The sequence below is a fragment of the Pteropus medius genome, unplaced genomic scaffold (genome assembly GCF_902729225.1).
Source record: "Pteropus medius unplaced genomic scaffold, Ma_sr-lr_union100, whole genome shotgun sequence".
Taxonomy (NCBI): domain Eukaryota; kingdom Metazoa; phylum Chordata; class Mammalia; order Chiroptera; family Pteropodidae; genus Pteropus; species Pteropus medius.
Window position 1 is genome coordinate 222,839 of NW_024348531.1, and position 20,231 is coordinate 243,069.

Genomic DNA, 20,231 nt, shown 5'->3' on the forward strand with positions numbered 1-20,231 from the left:
CGCCACCCTTTCCTCTACTCTTCCTCCACATACTTTTCCTGCCCTCCTTTCACTACAGTTGTGCTCACTTGGCCCCCAGCCCTAGGCCTCGTGTAACCACTTAGGCCACAGCTTCTATGTGGGCCCATCTTGGGTCTGGACTGCCTTGTGCAGATGTGGCGACCTCAGGGACACAGATGCAGCAGGGCCTGGCTGTGTCCAGGGCCCAGCTCTTAGCCAGCAGGTGCTCCTCATCTTCCATCTGTCCTAGGACCTTCTGCAGGTAACTTGGAGCCATTGCTTGGGCCTAGAGCATGGGGCAAGTCTAATGCCTGCCTCTCAGGAGGGCAGTGCCCACCTTCCTTCAAGAATCCCCTGAGTCTGGGCCCGGGTGCTGTGAGGAACATCCTTCCTCCTCCTTGGCACACCTCAGTCCTCACCGAGCCTTTATCTACGTAGTCCCTGCATGCAAACCACATGGGGCAGGGGACAGGTGAAGACTCGGGCACCCTGCTGCAGACACAGGAGTTCGTGCAGATCAGGCTGTGGGTGCTGAGCCCCTACATCCATCTGGGGAAGTCCTTGAGCAAGCCCAGCTTTTGTCCTGGGCCAGCGGCAGTCTCCATGGGGAAGTGACCTCCAAGTCGGTGAGCTCTAGCTGCTTGGGCTTAAGTGGCCCTTAACAGGCTTTCTGCAGAGGGTGTATGTGGACATCCATTCACAGCATGTGCATATTTGGGATTTTCTTCAAACTGATGCTTTTAACCACTCGCCCATGGTATTTAGTGAAGGCAGACAGCCTTGATCACACACACTGAGAGTGCATACTAAAGAATCAGTCTCCTCTGGAATGGTAGTGTCTTTGCTTCTGGCTTTAGTGCAGGGGAAATGCTTCAGACTTTTCCATAGCTGTTGTTATCTTCTCAGATTTTGGGGTAATTTCCTAAATAATTTCTTACTTAGAAAGCCTTCACTTTGGGATAATAAAATAAATACACAGTTTCAGTGAACAGTTGCTTAGCATGGATGGAGCTGACCATGACGTGGCCAAGCCTCACTGTGCAGGAGCTCACATGGAGCAGTGGGATCCCCGGGCCCTGGAGACACCTTGGGCAGGAGCTAAGCTGGGCTGTCCCCTCTGCACACAGCACAGCAGTGAGCTGGTTCTGGGGCCTTAGTTAACAAGCCAAGTAGCCCTTGCCAGGGTTGCAGGCATAGGCAGTAGGGGCCTGGCAGCCAGTCCAGGGGGTGCTGCTGCATCCCTTTTAGGGGAGGGGCTGGCCTGCCTGTGGTTACCCGCTGGTGGGTGGCCCTGGCTTCAGCCTCCGTGCCTGCCTGTGGCCCAGGTCCTGGGCGGTTCTCCCAGGGGCAGCCCTAAGGTGTTTGGGGCCAAACAAGGGACCTACCTCTCATTTCCCCTCCCCATCCTGGGCTTCCATTCCACCCAGGTGAGACCTGCACCATCAGAGGGTGGTGGTGTAAAGAGAGAGCCCCAGTGGGTAGGGTGGGATGTTTCCGTGCACATTGTCATGACCCCTGGGTCTCAGCTTCCCCACCTGTTACATGGGCTGGTCTCCTCTGCCTTCCAGAGCATGATGGGACCTCAGAGACATGCGGGACCAGCAGGCAGTTTGAGGAGCCTGTCCTGGTACCCAGGACTGAAGACTGCCCATTGGGGGAGTTGTATTTTAAGATATGTTGATTTTCTCCCTTTTGATTGACCTGGAACTCAACCTTCACGTGGCCTTTGAGTGGGGGTGGCACATAGAGACCTCGTGGTAGAGCATACTACTCTCCTTGTAGGTCCCTGGGCCCCTATGGCTGGGGTTGACAAGGGTACATAATAGCCACCGGTATGTATGGCCCCTGATGGGACAGAAGCAGACCCATCAGAGAGGTGGGCTATCCTGAGTGTCTGTCTGCTCCAGAAACTTCCAGTTAGAAGATAGCCTGGAGCCACTACCAGGCATGACCTGGGCTGTGGATGTGGGATGTGGACAGGGGATATGGACTCAGAGTGTGGATGTAGGGTGTAAACTCAGGGTACAGACTTGGGATGTGGACCTGGGGTATGAAACTGGGATGTGGAAATGGGTATGGACATGGGATCTGGACTTGGGTTATGGACACAGGGTGTAGATGCGCAGTATGGACCTGAGGTGTGACTATAGATGTGGATGCAGGGTGTGAATTCAGGTTGTGGATCTGGGCTATGGACGTGGGGTGTGGACAGGGGATATTGACTCAGAGTGTGGATATAGAGTGCGAACTCGGGTTGTGGAGGTAGGGTGCGAAATCTGGGTCCAGTTTCTGGATCAGGTTGATCGTGAATGGGTGTAGGGCTCTGCCTCTCACTCCAGCCCATGGCTCCTGGTGGGTGTGGGCTACGAGAACTCACTGCATGTGCAGCTGTGCAGCACTTGGCCTTGGCCATCTTCATCCGGTGACCATTTGTATCATGAGGCCACTTGATGGATGAGCAAACTGAGGCTGGCAGGCTCAAGGCAGTGTCCGGCTGTGGTTGCCATCTTCACTATGCCTTTGCCAACAAGGGGTGTCATTTTTGTGACGTATTTGATTGTGCTTGACTTGTCAGGTAAAAACGATATGGTGTAGTGATTGTAGCATGCCTTTCATGGGTGGTTGCTGAGGGAGCATCTCTTTCCCACAGTAGCTGGGTGCCTGTTCTGTTCCTGGCTCTGCCTTGATCTTCAGTAGGGAGAGGCTGTTAGTTCTTGGAGGAAGGATAGTATTTATTGGCTATATTTCTTGGCTGTATTTATTGTAAATATTTTTGATAATTTGCACTTGAAAATTTGTTTTCGATTTGGAGCACTTTTGATTCATCAATGTACTCTCCGATTTTCTTTCCCATTTTTTGTATATTTGTTTAGAAAGTTACATGCATTGTGAGAGCCGACACATGCACCTTGCTTCACAGTCCACTCTTCAGATTGCTTGAACTTTATTTCAGTTTATGTTCTGAGATGAAGAGTGAGCTTAATGTTTTCAAAAACATGTGCTAGGTCTTTCTGGGCTTCAGGGTCCATTCTCAGAACTGCAGGATTGTGGCACCTGTGTAGTTAGCCACCTATCTGGGGCCCTGCGGCCTTGGTGGCCTGCGAAGGCTCTTGTCTGCTTGCTGAGTGCTGAGCCCAGTGCTTGGGGTGAGGGGAGGGCTATCTCATTGAATAGTGAGAAGACCTTTGGGTTTAAGCAGACATCTATCCTCTTGTGCCTCAGTTTCCTCATTGTACAATAGGGCTAATAATAATCATCCCCATTATTACAGGGTTATTCCAAAATTGTACATTTTAGGGCTCTTGCGGCTGCCTGATAGAGTGAGCACTCGGCCAGCCTTAGTGATGACGGGGTTTGTGGTGGTGATAACAGGATTGTGTCACTCTTACAAGGCTAGGTTCTTTTTCTTTTTTATTGAGATAAAATTCACATAACATAAAATAACCATTTTAAAGTGAACATTTCAGTGGCATTTAGCAATTCACAATGTTGTGCAACCATCACCTCTATCTAGTTCCTAATCATTTCATTTTCAAGGAGACCCCATGCCCACTGAACAGTCACTGCTCTGTCCCCTCTCCCCACATCCTCTAGCACCACGGTAGGTTTTCTGTCTCGATGCTTTTACCATATATGGGCATTTCATGTAATTGGGATCATGCAGTATGTGGCCTTTCACATCTGGCTGCTTTCACTCAGCATAAGTTTTTGAGGTTCATCCATGTTGTCGCTTGTGTTGGCCCTCCATTCCTTTTTAAGGCTGAATGATACTCCATTGTATGGCTGTACCACAACTGGTTTATCCACTCATCAGCTGCTTGACATGTGGGTTGCTTCCATCTTTTGGTTATTGTGACTAACGCTGCTGTGAATGTATGCACAAAGATTTGTTTGAGTATCTGTCCTCAGTTCTTTTTGATATATATACCTAAGAGTGGAATTGTCGCATCATGTGGTAATCCTGTATTTAACTTTCTAGGAATGGTCTTACTGTTTCCATATATATCGCACCATTTTACATTCAGACCAGCTGTGTAAGAGGGTTCTAATTTCTCCACGCTTTGGCAGCACTTGATATGTTTTCTGGGTTTTTTTTTTTTCTTTTTAAAATTATAACCATCCTAGTGAGTATGAGGAGCTATGTCATGGTTTTGATTTGCATTTCAGTGGCATGCAGATGACTAAGGATGTTGATCATCTTTTCATGAGCTTGTTGGCCATTTGTGTCTCATCTTTAGGGAAATGTCTGCTAAAGTCCTTTGCCTATTTTTTAATTGATTTATCTTTTTGTTGAGTTGTAAAGTTTTTTATGTATTCTGGATGCTAGACCCTTATCAAGTATATGATTTGCAAATAATTTCTCCCATTCTGTATATTGTCTTTTCACTTTCTTGATAATATCCTTTAATGCACAAAAGTTTTTAATTTTGATGACATCCAATTCTTTTGTTGCTTGTCATTTTGGTGTCATATCTAGGAATCCATTTTGGTGTCATATCTAGGAATCCAAATCCAAAGCTATGGAGATTTATCCTTATGTTTTCTTCTAAGAAATTTACAGTTTTAGCTCTTATATTTAGGTTGTTAATCCATTTTCAGTTAATTTTTATATATGGTGTAAGGTAGGAGTTCAGCTTCATTCTTTTGATATCCATTTGTCCTAGCACCATGGTGCTGTCCCCTGGGGAGGGAGACTTGTGGCAGTCCCCCATGGGGTTCAGAGGGATCCCATGCATGGCTCCAGCTGCCCCCAGTGAAGTGACCCTCCCTCAGACTCTCTGGGCTCTATGGTGACAGGCCTCATGGAGGCAGGCCTGCAGGATGACTTGTCCCTCCACCTATCCTGGCCATGCATAGTGAGGCCTTCCTTGCCCCTTCCTCCCTCTTCTTTGTCCCTTGACTTGCCCATGGGCCACTGTCTCTGCATACATTCTGCCCCATCTATGCTCACACTACCCTGGTCCCTCCCAGAAGGTGAGCAGGAGCTGCCCATGAGCTTTGCAGGGGAAGCTCTCTTGAACTGCTGAACGCCAGTGATGTCTGTATTTCCTACATTTTAGCTGTGTTGGAGTGGAAGAGGAGGAGGCCCCAGACATTGACATATACCACTGCCCGAACTGTGAGAAAACCCATGGGAAGTCTACCTGTAAGTACAAATCCTTACCACCACCCCTTGGATCTGACTGACCCTGATCTGGCTTGCTGGGGTAACACTCCCTGGGTGGTCACACCCTGGTGCTTGGGAACCACCTCTAGCCTCGTTTGCTACCTCTTATGACCTAGCCAGTCCCACTGCAGGCCCTCCTGATTGGTGTCTACACTGAAGGCTGCTATGCAAAGACCTCACTGGCTCTCTAAGGCCTGGGCAGGGGCCACAAACTCCAGCCCCCACAGAGGCGAAGCCTGTCTGAGACAGGGATGTGATGCAAGGCTACCCAGGGGGCTGCTTAGCCCAGCCCTGCATTGTGGGGGCCATCCCTTCCTCCCTTCTTTACCCTCCTGCAAGGTATCTTAGGCAGTTCCCTTTTCCAAACTGCCTGCTATTTGCCTATCCTGAGGACTTTATCTCCCCCCCCTCCCCCACTTCCTCTGGTCCCTTGGTGGTGTGGCTGTTCCTGTTGGAGCTCCCCAGGGTGTAGGCTCATCCAAGGTTACTCCAGGGGATCCCGCATCATGGCTGAGTAAGTGGCGAGTTCCAAGGCTGAGCTCGCTGGGTGTGGTGGGCAGGGGTGCTATGATTTGCAGGGACTGAGGGAGGGCCCGGCTTGGGGGTAGGACAGATGGCATGAAGGGGTATTAATGTGTCCTCTGGTTTCTAGCCTTGGTCGGGGGTTCCTCACAGAAGGTGCAGGCTGGTCTCTGGCCTTGGCTGGTGGCAGATGACAGCCTGCCATCCTGAAGCAGTTAGATTCGCAGTGTCTAACTTACCCTTGACCCCAAGAAGTTGACAGCATTGGTATCTGCCCTAATTACCCCATCATTCATCTGGTCACTTCTTTTCAGCAGATACGAGAGTATGACTGCCACCCTCATGGGGTTAACTGATGGCATTTCTGGCACCTTCTGAGCCAGCGGGAAAGCTCAGGGCCTGGGAGAGATGAACAGGGTGGCAACCTGGGACTATAACATGTGACCTTGGGGGCGGTGCCAGGGACAAAGCAGGATTGAATCTGGAGTCTCCTCTTGTCCCCCCAACAGAGCCTAGTGTCCTGGGGAGGCACTGTCTTGGAAGGTTTGGAGAGGGTAGGGCAGGGCTACCTATGTATGGTTTGTGGGCTCTCACATGAATCAGGGCTGGGGTTGGGCTACAGCAGGGTGTGAGGCAAGTATTGGTGTGCACAAAGTGCGATTTCTCCAGTGCCCCTGCGTGTCCCAGAAGCACCATTCCCTGACGATGACAGCTTGCCCACTGTTGGGGCACATGTGCCTGCCAACCCAGCCTCTGCTCTTCTGCTCTGGGTTTGGGCAGAAGCCTGGTGGTCCCCAGCTGCTTATTGTTGCCGCTGAAAGCCAAGTGCAGGCGCCCCTTCTTGACACAGCCAGCCACCCCCAGAGAATGCAGGGCTGGCAGCTTGGCAGGACCCTGTAGCCCATACCAGTTATGCATATGTGCAGTATGTGCGTGTGTGCATGTGTCTGTGTCTGTGTGTGTGTGTGTGTGTGTGTATATTGTGTGCGTGTGCATGTTTATAAACTCAGTGAATCAGACTTTCCCTATCTAATGTTATTGATGGCTATATGCCATCAGGGACAAAGGTATAGGTTCTAGCACTTTCCACCAGTGTGTTTTCCAGATTGCTTGTCATTCTTCATTTGGAATGGGTCTGTGCTCTGACTAGAGCCTTTCTGTGACACACTAGTTGGTTTTCACACACTAGTTGGTTGACTCAGTCATACCTTCCACATCGAGGTCTCTTGGGAACAAGAGGCCTCTCGTTTTCATTGTTTCCCTAGGGGAGCCCTCAAGCCCATGGGCTGTGCTCGGGCCCTCTAAAGCCCCAGGCCTGCCTCCTGTTCTGTCCTGGGTGGGGTTTGCAGCGAGCATAGCAAGGTGCGGACAGGAAGCCCACATGTTTTCCCTGTTCACACAGATTTGGTTCAGGGCCCAGGGGTTCCCATGGGAACTCAGCAAGGAGTCCCCATTGACACAAAGGCTCGGGGGAAGCAGATGGCACACCCTTAAAGTGGTTCTTACCCCAGCGTTGCCTCTCTTTAGCTCTGTGACTGTTTAAGAGGTTACTTTACTCACTAACTTCTTTCTTCTTGAAGCTGGCCTAGCTGCCACACCCCATGGGATAGGGTGTCGCCCCAGCACCCCAGGTGTCCCACTGGGCATCTGTTCCCAGGGAGCATTATCATAGGGGGATATGAGGGTACCACAGGCAGGAGATCATAGCCTCTGGGTTCAAGGGGGTCATAGGCCCTGGGGGAGAAAAGGAGCCCACTAACCAGGGCTGTAAGGGGAGCCGGTGGACCTCACACCCTGCCTCACAGCTCTTTCTCTGACTGCTGTCCCAGCTCACATGCTCCAGCTCCAGCATCAGGGAGGGCAGTCTTTCCACAAAGTCGTGGAGCTGTTCAGTCCTGAGTGTGAGCCTGAGCACTCACTTCTCAGCCCAGCTCTTGGGGTCATGTGGAGGTGCTGCTTCTTTCTCCTGCTGCCCACTGCACCCCAACATGTCCCCTGTGGCTCAGCCCTGTGCCCCCTCCGAGACTCAGTCTCCCCATGTGGCATCCCAGAACAGGGCACTCTGCGCCAGGCAGTCTGCGTCCTTGTGCTTCTGAATACCCTCTGAGGAGACCATGGCTGGACTCTAGCCTCAGTCTCTTCCCTAAAAGTGGGGCTGGCCTGGGACCATACCACCCTACGTAAGAGGGGTCGATGCAGGTGCCAACTTGGGCGTCCTCAGGCTCTGCTAGGAAGACAGTGGCTGGATGCCCCCATCCTGTTAACCTGAGGGGACCCGCATGGAGTCCCCTCCTCAGTACCTCCCTTCTCCTTTGCCCGCTCCCACCAACCCCTACACTGCACTAGGATCTCCTCTTTCTTCGTCAGTCATGTTGTGGACTTTTCTGTCTGTAGTGTCATGGCTTCCAGCCTGTGTCCTGGGTTTCTCTTCTCATCACACAAATCCCTAAATATGTTGGGTTACCTCATAGGTGGAGGCCCCCTGAGATCTAGGCTCTTCTTCCATTGGGAGCAGGCAGGGAGGTCTCCTGATTCATGAGAACAACCCAGATCCAGGAAGCCGAGCTTGCCGAGTTTTATTCTGCTCCTCTGTGTACATACACAGTGATCTTTGTTTCCTCAGGCCCTTTAAGTGGGGAACACCTTGTAAACTCTAAAGCCCTGTGCACACCGGATGTCCCAGGGTTACTTCTTGATGCAGCTACATGCCCAGCTGAAAGGATGATGATGTTTAGGCTATTTTCAGAATCGGAGTGACCTGAGCTGTTGTTGGAATGGTGTCCTCACCCCAGGGCCTTGCTTTGGCCAGGCATACCCGCTCCCTGTCCCACCCCACTGGGCTCTTGAGGAAGTGGAGATGACCCCAGGCCATCTGTTGCTTTGGTGACCCCTGTACAGAGCTGAGATGCTCAGCAAGTGCATGCAAACTTCTGGGGAGAACTGGCTTGAGACAGGGTAACCAAAGGGCAGTAGAAAGTTACTCACCTAACTCTGGTGGGCATCGAGGGGTAGGGGCATGGGCCAAGCCCTTCCTGTTTGGAGTCCACCTTCCATCCTGGAGGCTCTGGACCAAGGGGCGCAGTGGGGCACACAGGGAAGAGCCTGTTGGTCTGGAATGGGTGCTAAATTTGCCTGTGGACAGAGCAGCTTTGAGAAAGAGACTTGAGCTCGTGCAGCGGTGCCCCGCAGAGCTCCCTGGAGCAGACATGATGCCAAGCACTACTCCCTTATTACGTCTCACAAGGAGCCCAGGAGGCCAGGGCTAGCATCTCTCTATTAAAGATAAGACACAGAGATTCTAATACCTTGCCCAAGGTCACAGAAACAAGATGGTGGGGCAAGAAAGATCTGGGCAGGTAACCCCAAGCCGTTTGGGTCTCCTGTCTGTGCTTGGTGCTGCCTGCAGAAAGAAGCCCTAGCTTGTATCTTGCCAGATTTCCCTAATACCCATTCACACCTTAGCCATGGAGACAGGCGTGGTGTAATATCACCCAATATTATGATGTTGGAGATAGTCACCACGTTGACTTGATGGGAAATGGGGAGAGGGTGGTGATTTGGAACAGAGGCCAGCTCAGCCACCAACCACCCAGCACCTTCCCCTTCCTGCTTTTGCCAAATCTTTCTCAGGGGTAGTCATTGTCATGGTGCTCTTGTCAGCTGCCCTCATCCCCACAACCCCTGAGACACAGGAGTCACAGGGCTCACCCCTGCAGCCCCTGTCCTCGTCTGAGGACAGGTGCCCTGAGGACTTTGCCAGCTGTCCCACGTATCCATTATCACTTCTGCTGAGGGTCAACCTGTTTCAGTTCCCACCTAGCAGCCCTCAGTGGCAGGGTTCCATGTTAGTGCCCTCCTCAGTCACGAGTTACCTGTGGCTGCCCTGAAGGGGCCAGTGAGGTGGGGGAGCTGCAAGGAAACTGCTTCCTTCCCTGGAGGGCTCCCAGTCCAATAAGGGTGTGTGCATGTGTGAGTGTATGTGTATGTGCACAAGTGTGTTACAGTTCAGTAAGGATATGTGCATACGCTTTTGTGTAAGAAGTCTAAGGTGCACGTGCGCCAATGTCCTAGGAGCACACATGAGAGTAGGGCAGCCTAAGGGAGTGGGCATGTGTGGCTGCTCAGAGGGGGTGAGGTAGGCACAGCAGGTGGCAGCCAGCCTTTTTCTGACTGTGAGCTGTTGGCTGTTAAAGCAGCGAAGGTCCTAGCAGGGTGGTAACAGGGTCAGTGCTATTTGAGGACAAATCCGAGGTGGGGAGGTGTCCTGATGGCCGACCTTGGTGGGATCTCCTCAGGAGGTGCCTCTGATAATTTCTCAGCAGACTAGGTGCTGAGTAGGGAGGGGTCCTGAGTGACCCCAGCTTCTGGGTGCCATCAACTGAGCCAGGAGCTATGGGTTGAGGTGGGGGCTGTGACTGAAGGCTGAGGAGGGTGAGGGCTCCTGACCATGTAATGATGCAGGGTCTTAGGGATGTGGAGGGCTGAGTGGGCTAGGCCCTGGAGACCACAAGGACTTTGCCTAAGGAGGGTTGAGTCTGGTCAAGTTCAAGGCTTTTCAGCAGCTACCCTCCTGACTGGTCCCTGGAGGCATGGGGAGGGGAACGCAGGGAGTGGGGCTGTGACAGGTGCCAACCCACTGCCCTGTCTCATCTGCAGTGAAGAAGAAGCGGACCTGGCACAAACATGGCCCAGGGCAAACGCCGGATGTGAAGCCTGTGCAGAATGGCAGCCAGCTCTTCATCAAGGAGTTGCGGAGTCGGACCTTTCCCAGGTGGGCAACTGCGTCCCCCTGCTGCCTGCTCCCTCCTAGGCCTGATACACAACCCCCACAGGGGCTCAGGCTGTGGGCTTCCCTCTAGGGCAAAGCATAGCCCTCCAAAACCATAGGCCTCTGATAGGGGCCTAACCTCTCCCTTCTCAGTACCTCTGGGTACAGACCAGGAGGCAAGGGGCCCATGTCTCTACTGGGTGTGTCCTTCTCACGGGACCTTCCTAAGGGAGATACCTTGTCCCCATTTTATGGAAGAGGAGTAGGGCTAGTGTCCAGCCTAAGTCCACATTGCAGGTCCTGGCCCCAGGATCACGGCTTCCCTGTGTACCCTGGGCCTGGCAGGATGTCCCTAGGTATCCTTCTAAACCCCCTCCCCTGCACCCTGTCTTGTGTGAGGGCAGAGGGCTCAGGGCCACCAGAATGGCTTCTGGTAAGAAAGGGGCATTGTAACATGGGACCTGCTATGTGCCATCCTTCAGCCTTTCACGCTGGATGAGTGTTTGTCTGACAGTTCTACGCCATCACTGCATTCTCTTCTTTGTGTATGGTCTCTGATGAGAATCTAGTGTAACTCTTATCCTTTGTCCTCTATGGACAAGGTAGTTTTTCCCTCTGGCTTCTTTCTTTTTTTCTTTCTATTTTTTTCACCTTTATTGATTTATATATCATACAAATCGCCCATCGAAAGGTTACAATGCAGTTGTCTTTGGTATATTCATAGATATGTACACCACGATTAGTCAATTTTAGAATATTTTATCACCTCAAAAGAAACCCATACCTTTATCACTCCCATTCCTCCTCCCCCTCCCCCAACCCTAAGCAATCAGTAATCTGCAATCTGCTTTTGTGGATTTGCTGATTGTGAACATTTCATCTAAATGGAACTATACAATATAAGGCCTTTTGTGTCTGCTTCCTTCACTCAGCATAATGTCCTCAAGGTTCATCCACATCATAGTGTGTACCAGCACTTCACTCCTTTTTAACAGCAGAATAATATTCCATTGTATGGATAGATCACATTTCGTTTATTCATCCATCAGTTAAAAAACATTTGGGTTATTTCTGATTTTTGGCTATCGTAAATAATTTTATTATAAACATTCTATATTTAATTGTTTGAGGAACTACCAGATTGTTTTCCAAAATAATTTTACCACTTTTCATTCCTACTAGCAGTGTATGAGGGTTCCAGTTTCTCCACGTCCTCACCCACGGTTGCTATTTTCTGTCTTTTTGATTTTAATCATCTTTGTAGGTGTGAAGTAGTCTCTCATTGTGATTTTGATTTGCATTTCCCTAATCACTAGTGGTGCTGAACATATTTTCATATGCTTATTGGTCATTTGTATATTTTCCTTGGAGAAATGTCAGTTCAGATCCTTTGCCCATTTAAATTTTTTATCTTTTTATTATTGAGTTCTAAGAGTTCTTTACATTTATTTATTTTATTTTTTTAGGTGAGGCAACCCTTAGTTGACCTCACAGATTGCAAGGACCTTGTCATCTTACAATCCCTAATTTTTTATTTTTTACATCTACAGTACCTGATCTTCCTAGGTGGTCTCCCATCCAAGTACTAACCAGGCCCAACCCTGCTTAGCTTCCGAGATCAAATGGGATCGGGCTTGTTCAGGGTGGCATGGCCGTAGACTACATTTTTTATTATGTCTTATTATGTCTTATTAGACATGATTTGTGATCACTTTATCCAATTTTGTAGATTGACTTTTTCACTTTTCTTTATAGTGCCCTTTGAGACACAAACCTTTGTGATTTTGGGAAAGTCTAATCCATATATTTTCTTTTATTGTTTGCACTTTTGTCATCACATCTTAGAATCCTTTGCCAAATCCAAGGTCATGAAGATATATCTCCATGTTTTCTTCTAAGAGTTTTATAGTTTTAGATCTTACAGTTTGGTTTTTGATACATTTTCTAATAATTTTTACATATAGTGGGAGGTAAGGATCTAACTTCATTTTTTTGCTTGCAGCTATCCATTTGTTCCTGCATATTTATTAAAAAGACAGTTCTTTCACTATTAAATGGTCTTGGCACACTTGTCGAAAATCTCTCGGTCGTAGATATATGCACTTTTTCCTGGACCCTTAATTCTACCCCACTAATCTCTCTTTATCCTTAATCCAGTCTCACACTGTTTTGATTACTGTAGCTTTGCAATAAGTTTTGAAATTGAGATGTGTGAATCCTTCAATTTTGTTTTTCTTTTTCAAGATTGTTTTGGTTATTCCAGATCTCTTGCAATTCCATATGAATTTTAGGATCAGTTTGTCAGTTTTTTACAAAGAGGTTATCTGCAACTCTGGTGTGGATTGTGTTGAATCTGTAGATCAGTAGAATCAGAGTATTGCCATCTTAACCATGTTAAGTCTTTCAACTCATGAATACGGGTTATTTTCCTATTTATCAAGATCTTTTACATTTCTTTCAACAATGTTTTTTAGTTTTCAGAGTATAAGTTTTGCACTTCCTTTTTAAAATTTATTCTTGATTGATTTATTCTTTTCGATGCGCTTATATGTGGAATTGTTTTCTTAATTTTATTTTCAAATTGTTCATTGCAACTGTTCTGAAATATGATTGATTTTTATAATTGATCTTATATCCCACAACCTTGATGAACTAGTTTATCTGTTATGATTGTCTTTTAGTAGATTCTTTATGATTTTTTTGTATACAAGATCATGTCATATTTGAATAGATAATGATTTTTTCCATCGTGGGCGGTGTTTCTTTTCTTTTTCTTTTCTTTTTTTTTCTTTTTTCTTTTTTTTTTTTTTTTTTTTTTTTTTTTTTTTTTTTTTTTTTTTTTTTTTTTTTTTTTTTTTTTTTTTTTTTTTTTTTTTTTTTTTCTTCTTCTTCTTCCCTTCTTCCTTCCTTCCTTCCTTCCTTCCTTCTTTTCTTTTTCTTTTTTCTTTTCTTTTTTTCTTTTTTTCTTTTCTTTTCTTCTTTTCTTTCTTTTCTTTCTTTCTTTCTTTCTTTCTTTCTTTCCTTCTTTCTTTTAAACTAATTAATTTATTCTAATTAGTTTCAAGTATACAGTACATTGGTTAGATATCTATAATGTTCATAAAACAATCCCCCAAATTGCTCCCTCCCTCTCCTGGCCCTCCACTTAGCCATCATATTAATGTTAACTGCATTCCCTCTGCCATGTTCCCTGCGCCCAACTATCAACTACTAATTTGTACTTCTTTAACCCTTCACCCCATTCTCCCAGCCTCCCAATCCCCCTTCCCTCTGTCTGTCACCAAATTGTCCACTGTATTTGTGAGTCTGTTTTTGATTAGTTTGTTCTTTTTGTTCCTTAGATACCGCATATAAGTGAAATCATATGGATTCTGTCTTTCTCTGTATGACTTATTTCACTCAGCATAATAACCTGTAGGTCCATCCATGTTGTTGCAAATGGTAGGATTTCATTTTTTTAATGGCTGAATAATATTCCATTGTATATATGAACCATAATTTCTTTATCCAATCGTCTGTTGATGGGCATTTAGGTTGCCTCCATACCTTGGCTATTGTAAATTGTGCTGCCATGAATATTGGAGTGCATAGATCTTTACGAATTATTGTTTTAGTTTTCTTTGGATAAATACTCAGAAGTGCAATTGCTGGGTCAAAAGGTATATCCATTTTAAATTTTTTGAGGAAACTCCATACTGTTTTCCATAGCGGCTGTACCAATTTGCTATCCCACCAACAATGTATGAGGATTCCCTTTTCTCCGCATCCTCGCCAACACTTGCTGTTTTTTGATTTATTGATGATAGCCATTCTGACGGGTGTGAGATGCTATCTCATTGTGGTTTTAATTTACATTTCTCTGGTGATTAGCGACCTTGAGCATCTTTTCACATGTCCGTTAGCCATCTGTATTTCCTCTTTGGAGAAGTATCTGTTCAGGTCTTCTGCCCATTTTTTAATTGGATTGTTGGTTTTTCATTTATTTCTTTTTCTTGACTATTTGCTCTGACTAGGAGAATGCTGAGTAGAAGTAGCCAGGGAAGGGTGATCAGGGCCCTAGTATTCTCAGGGTGCCACACTCAGGGTAGTGCCTCAGTTCCACAAGTGTGGGCCACTTCTTGGCAGCCCTTACCCAGGACTTAGCCTCAGCAACAGACAGCTGGGGAGGGATAAGAGGCTGATATCCTACTCCTCCAGGAAGACAGCCTCCCACCTGGGAGCTGCTGGGGAACTCTTCATTCAGCATCCCCATGTCCTTGGCTGTGGCCTTCTGGAGTGGAGGCTCCTCTTCATTGAGCTGGAAAGGTGTAGAGAGAGAGTGGTGTTGGGTTAAATATCACATAACTTTTCAATTCTTACTGAGCTTTCATAGATTTCTTGCACAGATGTTTCTTCGTTTGCTGTTTTCTCTTAGGATCAATTCCAGAGGCTTTATGTAGTTGTTTTTTAAAATAATTTTCACCAGTTTCACTGGGGTGCAGATCAGTAGAGCTCTTCACTCTTTCATGCCAGAGGTTGATTTCTCTCATCTGACTTCTTTCAGGCTATTTTCTTTGTCTTCGATTTTCTACAGTTTGATATAACATGCCTAAGTATAGATTTGGGGATTTTGTTTTATTTTGTTTTGTTTTGGTATTTATGCTGCTTGATGTTGTCTGAGCTTTCTGGATTTCTGGTTACATGTCTGTCATTAATTTTGGAAAATTTTGTCATTATTACTTCAAACATTTCTTCTCCTTTTTCTCTTTCTTTTCCTTCTGGTATTCCCATCAGACAAATATTACTCTTTTTGTAATTGTTCTACATTTCTTGGATATTCTGTTTCCCCCTTTTTTATTCCTTGTTGTCTTTGCCTTTCAGGTTTGAAAGTTTTTGTTGACATACTCCAAGCTTACTGATTCTTTCCTCAGCTGTCCAGGCTTCCTTCATTTATGTTAGTTTTTCTTTTTTTCCCCTAGCAGTTCTTTTTGATTAGTAGAGTTTCCATCTTTCTGCTTACATTACCCATCTGTTCTTGCATGTTGTCCACTTTATCCATTAGCACTCCTAACTTATTAGTCACAATTATTTTAAATTTCCTATCTGATAATTCCAAATTCTGTGCTCTATCTGAGTCTTGTTCTGATGCTTAATTTGTCTCTTCAGACTATGGATTTTCTTGCCTTTTAGCATGTCTTATAATATTTTGTCAAAAGCTGGACATAATGTATTGGATAATAGGAACTGAGGTAATTAGGCGTTTAGTATGAGGTTTTATATTGACCTGACTAGGTCAATATATGTTTGCTGTAACCGTAGATGCCAGAGGCATTACTTCTTCTAGTTTTTTTTGTTTGTTTGTTTTTGTTTTTGTTTTGCCCCCTGTTTTGTTTTCTTTAGGTTTCCCTAAGAACTCCTTTTTAAATAGTCTATATCTTGCAGCTCTCTCAATTATACTTAACTGTTATTATACTGTAACATGATGGTAAGGTTTTGAGGAATGGAAATGTTCTATAATTTAATGATTAAATCTCAGTGTTTTAGTGGGCTCAGAGCTCTGGGCTGTTACCTTCAGAAGCATTTCTTGGCCTTTTCTTTTTCCCTCCTTACCTGAGACAGGAAGGCTTGTGAGGGCTGCAGTTGGCTACTTGCCCTTCCCCCTGTCAGATAAGGGTATGGTAAAGTAAGTTCTCCTGGAGGTAAACATTGTTATGGAGAACACAGTGAGTATATTTAAACATAGTTACTTTTTCCCTTCCTCTGCCTGAAATAAGAGCAAATCTTCATCATGAGAACCTGGTAGAGTTCCTGGAAATAAAATCCATGAAAGTGTGGGTATCCTCTTAGACTGGGCCCCCAGGAGTTTTTAACTATTAAGCTAGTCCCCACTCAACTTCTACACTTTGTTAAAAATTACTATTTAAGTGTTTTTTCCTATCAGTTAAATTCTTCCAGCAGCTTCTCCTTCAGGTAAGTTTATCCTGGCTGTGAATTTTCTGTATTTGCCTGTCTCTCCAAATTTTGGGGTGGCTATTTTTCATGTAACCCCAATTATCTGATAAATCTAAGAAAAGTCATTGGTTTTCAGTTTGTTCAACTTTTTTTTCTTGTATTGAAGATAGGAATGACAACTTTCAGGCTCTTTACATGTGACATTTGAAACCAGAAGTCCAGTTCCATGTTATTTTAACCCCTTTCCATTAATTGGATTGTCTTTTTATTGTTAAGTTGTCAGAGTCCTTTACATATTCTGGATACTCATCACTTACCAGATACTTTCATTCTTTGGGTTGTCTTTTCGCTTTTCGATAGTGCTTCTTTGAAGCACAAAAAATTTGTAATATTGATGAAGTCTAATTAATTTTTCTTTGGTCATTTGTGCTTTTAGTGTCTAATCTAAAAAAAAAAAAAACAACAGTGCTAAATTCAAGGTCATGAAGATTTATGCCTGTATTTTCTTCTAAAAGTTTTATAGTTTTAGCTCTTATATTTAGGTCTTTGACTAATTTTGAGTTAAATTTTGTATATGGTGTGGGGTTGGGGTCCAACTTCATTCTTTTGCATGTGGCTATTTAGTTCTCCCATGCACCATTTTCTTTCTTCATTGAATTATCTTGGCACTCTTGATGAAAAGCAGTTGACCACAGATGTTTGGGTTTATACCTAGACACTCAGTTATGTTCCATTGATCCTTATGTCTCTTCTTATGCCATTACCACACAGTCTTGATTATTGTAGCTTTGTAATGAATTTTGAAATTTGGAAGTATCCTCCAATTTTGTTCTTCATTTTTAAGACTTTTAGTCATCTGGGTACCTTACATTTTTAGTCAGCATTCTAAGTTCAGCTTGTCAATTTCTGCAAAGATGTAAACTGGTATTTTGATAGGGCTTGTGTGGAATCTGTAGATCAGTTTTCCATTGAGAAGGGCTTTGTCTCCATCCGCTGCATCCTCAGGCCTTAGACCCACCCTGTGCAGGGGCTCAGGTAGAGGGAGCTGGGAGAACAAAGAGTGATGGGGGAGGATCTCAGCCTTAGTAGGAGGGATGGGTGTGATGTGTTCTTGTCTCCCATTCACCTCTCACCTCACCCCTGGACAGATGCCTGAACCCTCTAGATCTTGAGGTTTCTGTCTGAGGGATGTGTAAGACCCTGTGGTGTGGCTGCTCTATGACCTCCAGGCATGACGCTGGGGGTGGGGGGTATGTCAGGTCTTCAGCCCTGAGCCCCTTTCTAGGCCTGTCAGGATGCAGGGAGGCTGCTCCCCACCAAGCCAATGTGACCTCTGAAGTTCACTTCCTTGCAGTGCGGAAGATGTGGTGGCCCGTGTGCCGGGCAGCCAGCTTACGTTGGGGTACATGGAGGAGCATGGCTTCACCGAGCCCATTCTCGTTCCCAAGAAAGATGGGCTGGGCCTGGCGGTCCCAGCCCCCACCTTCTACGTCAGTGATGTTGAGAACTACGTGGGTAAGTGCCCTCCACTTCATGCAGCCGTGGGTATCCAGGGTCTGCTGGCCTGGACCCCTGGCTGAATCCCTGTGTTGTGTGAGTGGGTATGACTCAGAGTCTCTGTGCTCTGTTGTGGGTGCTTTTAAGATTAGATCCCATGTCCCACCTAAGTGACATTTGACCCAGGCCCCTTCCCCTCGCAGTTACTCAGTCTGCAAAGTAAGGGCTGTTTTAGGGACCCGTTGATTCTGCCAGCTGCAAATTCCATTACTGTTGGACGCTAATGATAGTCATGCCAGGAAGACCCAGCCAGGTGGAGCCACTTCCCCGAGGCTTGTGCTACGTCCTCCTCAGTCTCTCCTGGGAGCGGCCTCACTCATCTGCCCCAGGACACACCTTCCCATCGCCCAGGGCCACCTCTTTGCTCGATCCCTCTGGGTTCCAGCTGATGCTGTCAGCAGCCTTGTCTTATATCCCCTGGCAGTTTCCAGCAATGTGGACACCCTCAGGCAGGATACTTCTGGGTGGAAGGAAGGAAGTACCCATGTATACTGGGGTGTTATCCATGACGCAGCTGGCATGGAAAGGTCACCATACCCCCAGTAGTGACCGCCGCTGGGCCAGTGGCCATATGGCCCTGGCTTTGAGGCCTTTGAGGTTGCCAGGGCTCAGTGTGTTGGAGAGGATGCCTGGATAGCCAGTGGAGGAGAAGGAACGACCCTGAAATGGCAAATGTCCAAGCTGGCCCTAGCCACATACTGGATAGGTGAGGGTGCCGGCGCCACGACCACAGATGAGTTGCTCCATTGCCCAAACCTTGACCCTCTGAATCTGTAAAACCTATGGTGGGACAGGTGTGGGGACTAAATAAGATCATTTATATGAGAACCAGGGGCCACACCACTCTCTGAAGCCGGACAGAGCCTACCAGGGCTGGTTCTAGGGCTGACCCACTTGTGCCAGGGAGGGAGAGGGACTCACTTTCTAGCCTGGCGATGACTGCTGTCTGGGCTATGTGCCAGGCCTATAATAGCACCTGGAAGAACAGCCAACATCTAGTGGATGCCTCCCAGGGGCCAGGCATTTTTTTAGGCTCTTCCCACATATAAGCTAGTGTCATTCTGCCCACTGCTCTGTCCTTTAGGCCCCAGGCTTGATTATGCCCAGGCCCTGCCCTCTGTACCACAGTTATGTCACATCGAGAGATGGTCTTAGAGGCTTTTATTGTAAATGTCTCTCCCCATTTAATTGTTTTATTATGGGACTTTTCACACACACACACACAAAATAAGAGGAATCAGCAGTGAGCCTTACATGCCCAGCTTTTGCCTGTTTTTCTGTCTCCCTCACTTTTTCCTGACCACCCGCTTCCAGAGTATTTTAAAGCCAAACTCTGGTACATCCATCATGTCACCCATGACAACTCCAATACACAGCTCTAAGAGATGTTTTGTTTTTTTTTTTAATGTAATCCCAATTCGATTCTTGCACTCTACAACACAAATGATAATTCCTTAATATCATCTAAGACCCACCATAATTCTTCAGTTACCCTTTTACGTTTGACTGTTTGAATCAGAATCCAAACAAGACCACACACTTTATTGGGTTTTTATGTCCCTTCAGACTCTTTTCTTCTGGAACAGCCCTCTCTCCTTTCCATTCCATTGGTTTGTTAGAGAAATAGGATTGTTAGTCATGGAGAATTTCGCACATTGAGATTTAGGAAAACCTCGCACTGAGAATTTGGCCGACAGCATCCCTGTGGTCTCAAATAGCATGTTCGTCTGTCCCCAGTAGTTCCTGCACCATGTGGTGAGAAGTTTGCTCAAGTCTGAATTCAGGTTGTTGGCAGCATCCTTCCTGGATAGGGGTGCTTCCATTTGGCTAAAGGCCTGCCATGCCTGACCACCCACTTTTAGGCAGTGATCCAGGAAGTCCACCCCATTTGTCCACAGAAACTCTCATCAGCTTTTCAGCTCTAGGTCTGAGCAGCTATGGAAGACTGTTGGGAAGGAAGAGTTGGTTATTCCTGTCCTTCTTTCCCCTTCTGTTAATTGTGAGTCCTCTACAAAATATTTCCCTCATTGGTGATTCGGTTGTGCTAAACTTTCTATCATCAACAATATTACCTGCACTTTTCCTCATCAACTATAGAAAATGTAGGATAAATGTGTTTTTTTTTCACTTATTAATTTTCAGAATATTGAATTGGTTCCCTAGAAATGCAGAACTTTCTTAATTTTTTAATTTTTAAAATATAAGTTTGTTCCATGCAGTATTCAGGATATACTTATACTAAAACTATCTTCATTATTTATCTCAAGTTCAAATTTACCTAGCAAC

General features: G+C 46.3%; 1 protein-coding gene and 1 non-coding gene across 2 annotated transcripts in view; one reads left to right on the forward strand and one right to left on the reverse strand.

Annotated features, from left to right (window-relative positions):
* Nucleotides 1-20,231, forward strand: part of PHF2 (PHD finger protein 2) — a 90,205-nt gene that overhangs the window by 43,104 nt on the left and 26,870 nt on the right. Inside the window, 4 exon segments of the mRNA XM_039879816.1 lie at nucleotides 5,061-5,146; nucleotides 5,625-5,681; nucleotides 10,346-10,460; nucleotides 17,743-17,903. Of these exon segments, the coding sequence (XP_039735750.1) occupies nucleotides 5,061-5,146; nucleotides 5,625-5,681; nucleotides 10,346-10,460; nucleotides 17,743-17,903 (419 nt within the window).
* Nucleotides 11,999-12,117, reverse strand: LOC120616456 (5S ribosomal RNA). Its single transcript, XR_005656607.1, has one exon. It is a non-coding gene; the product is annotated as a 5S ribosomal RNA (ribosomal RNA).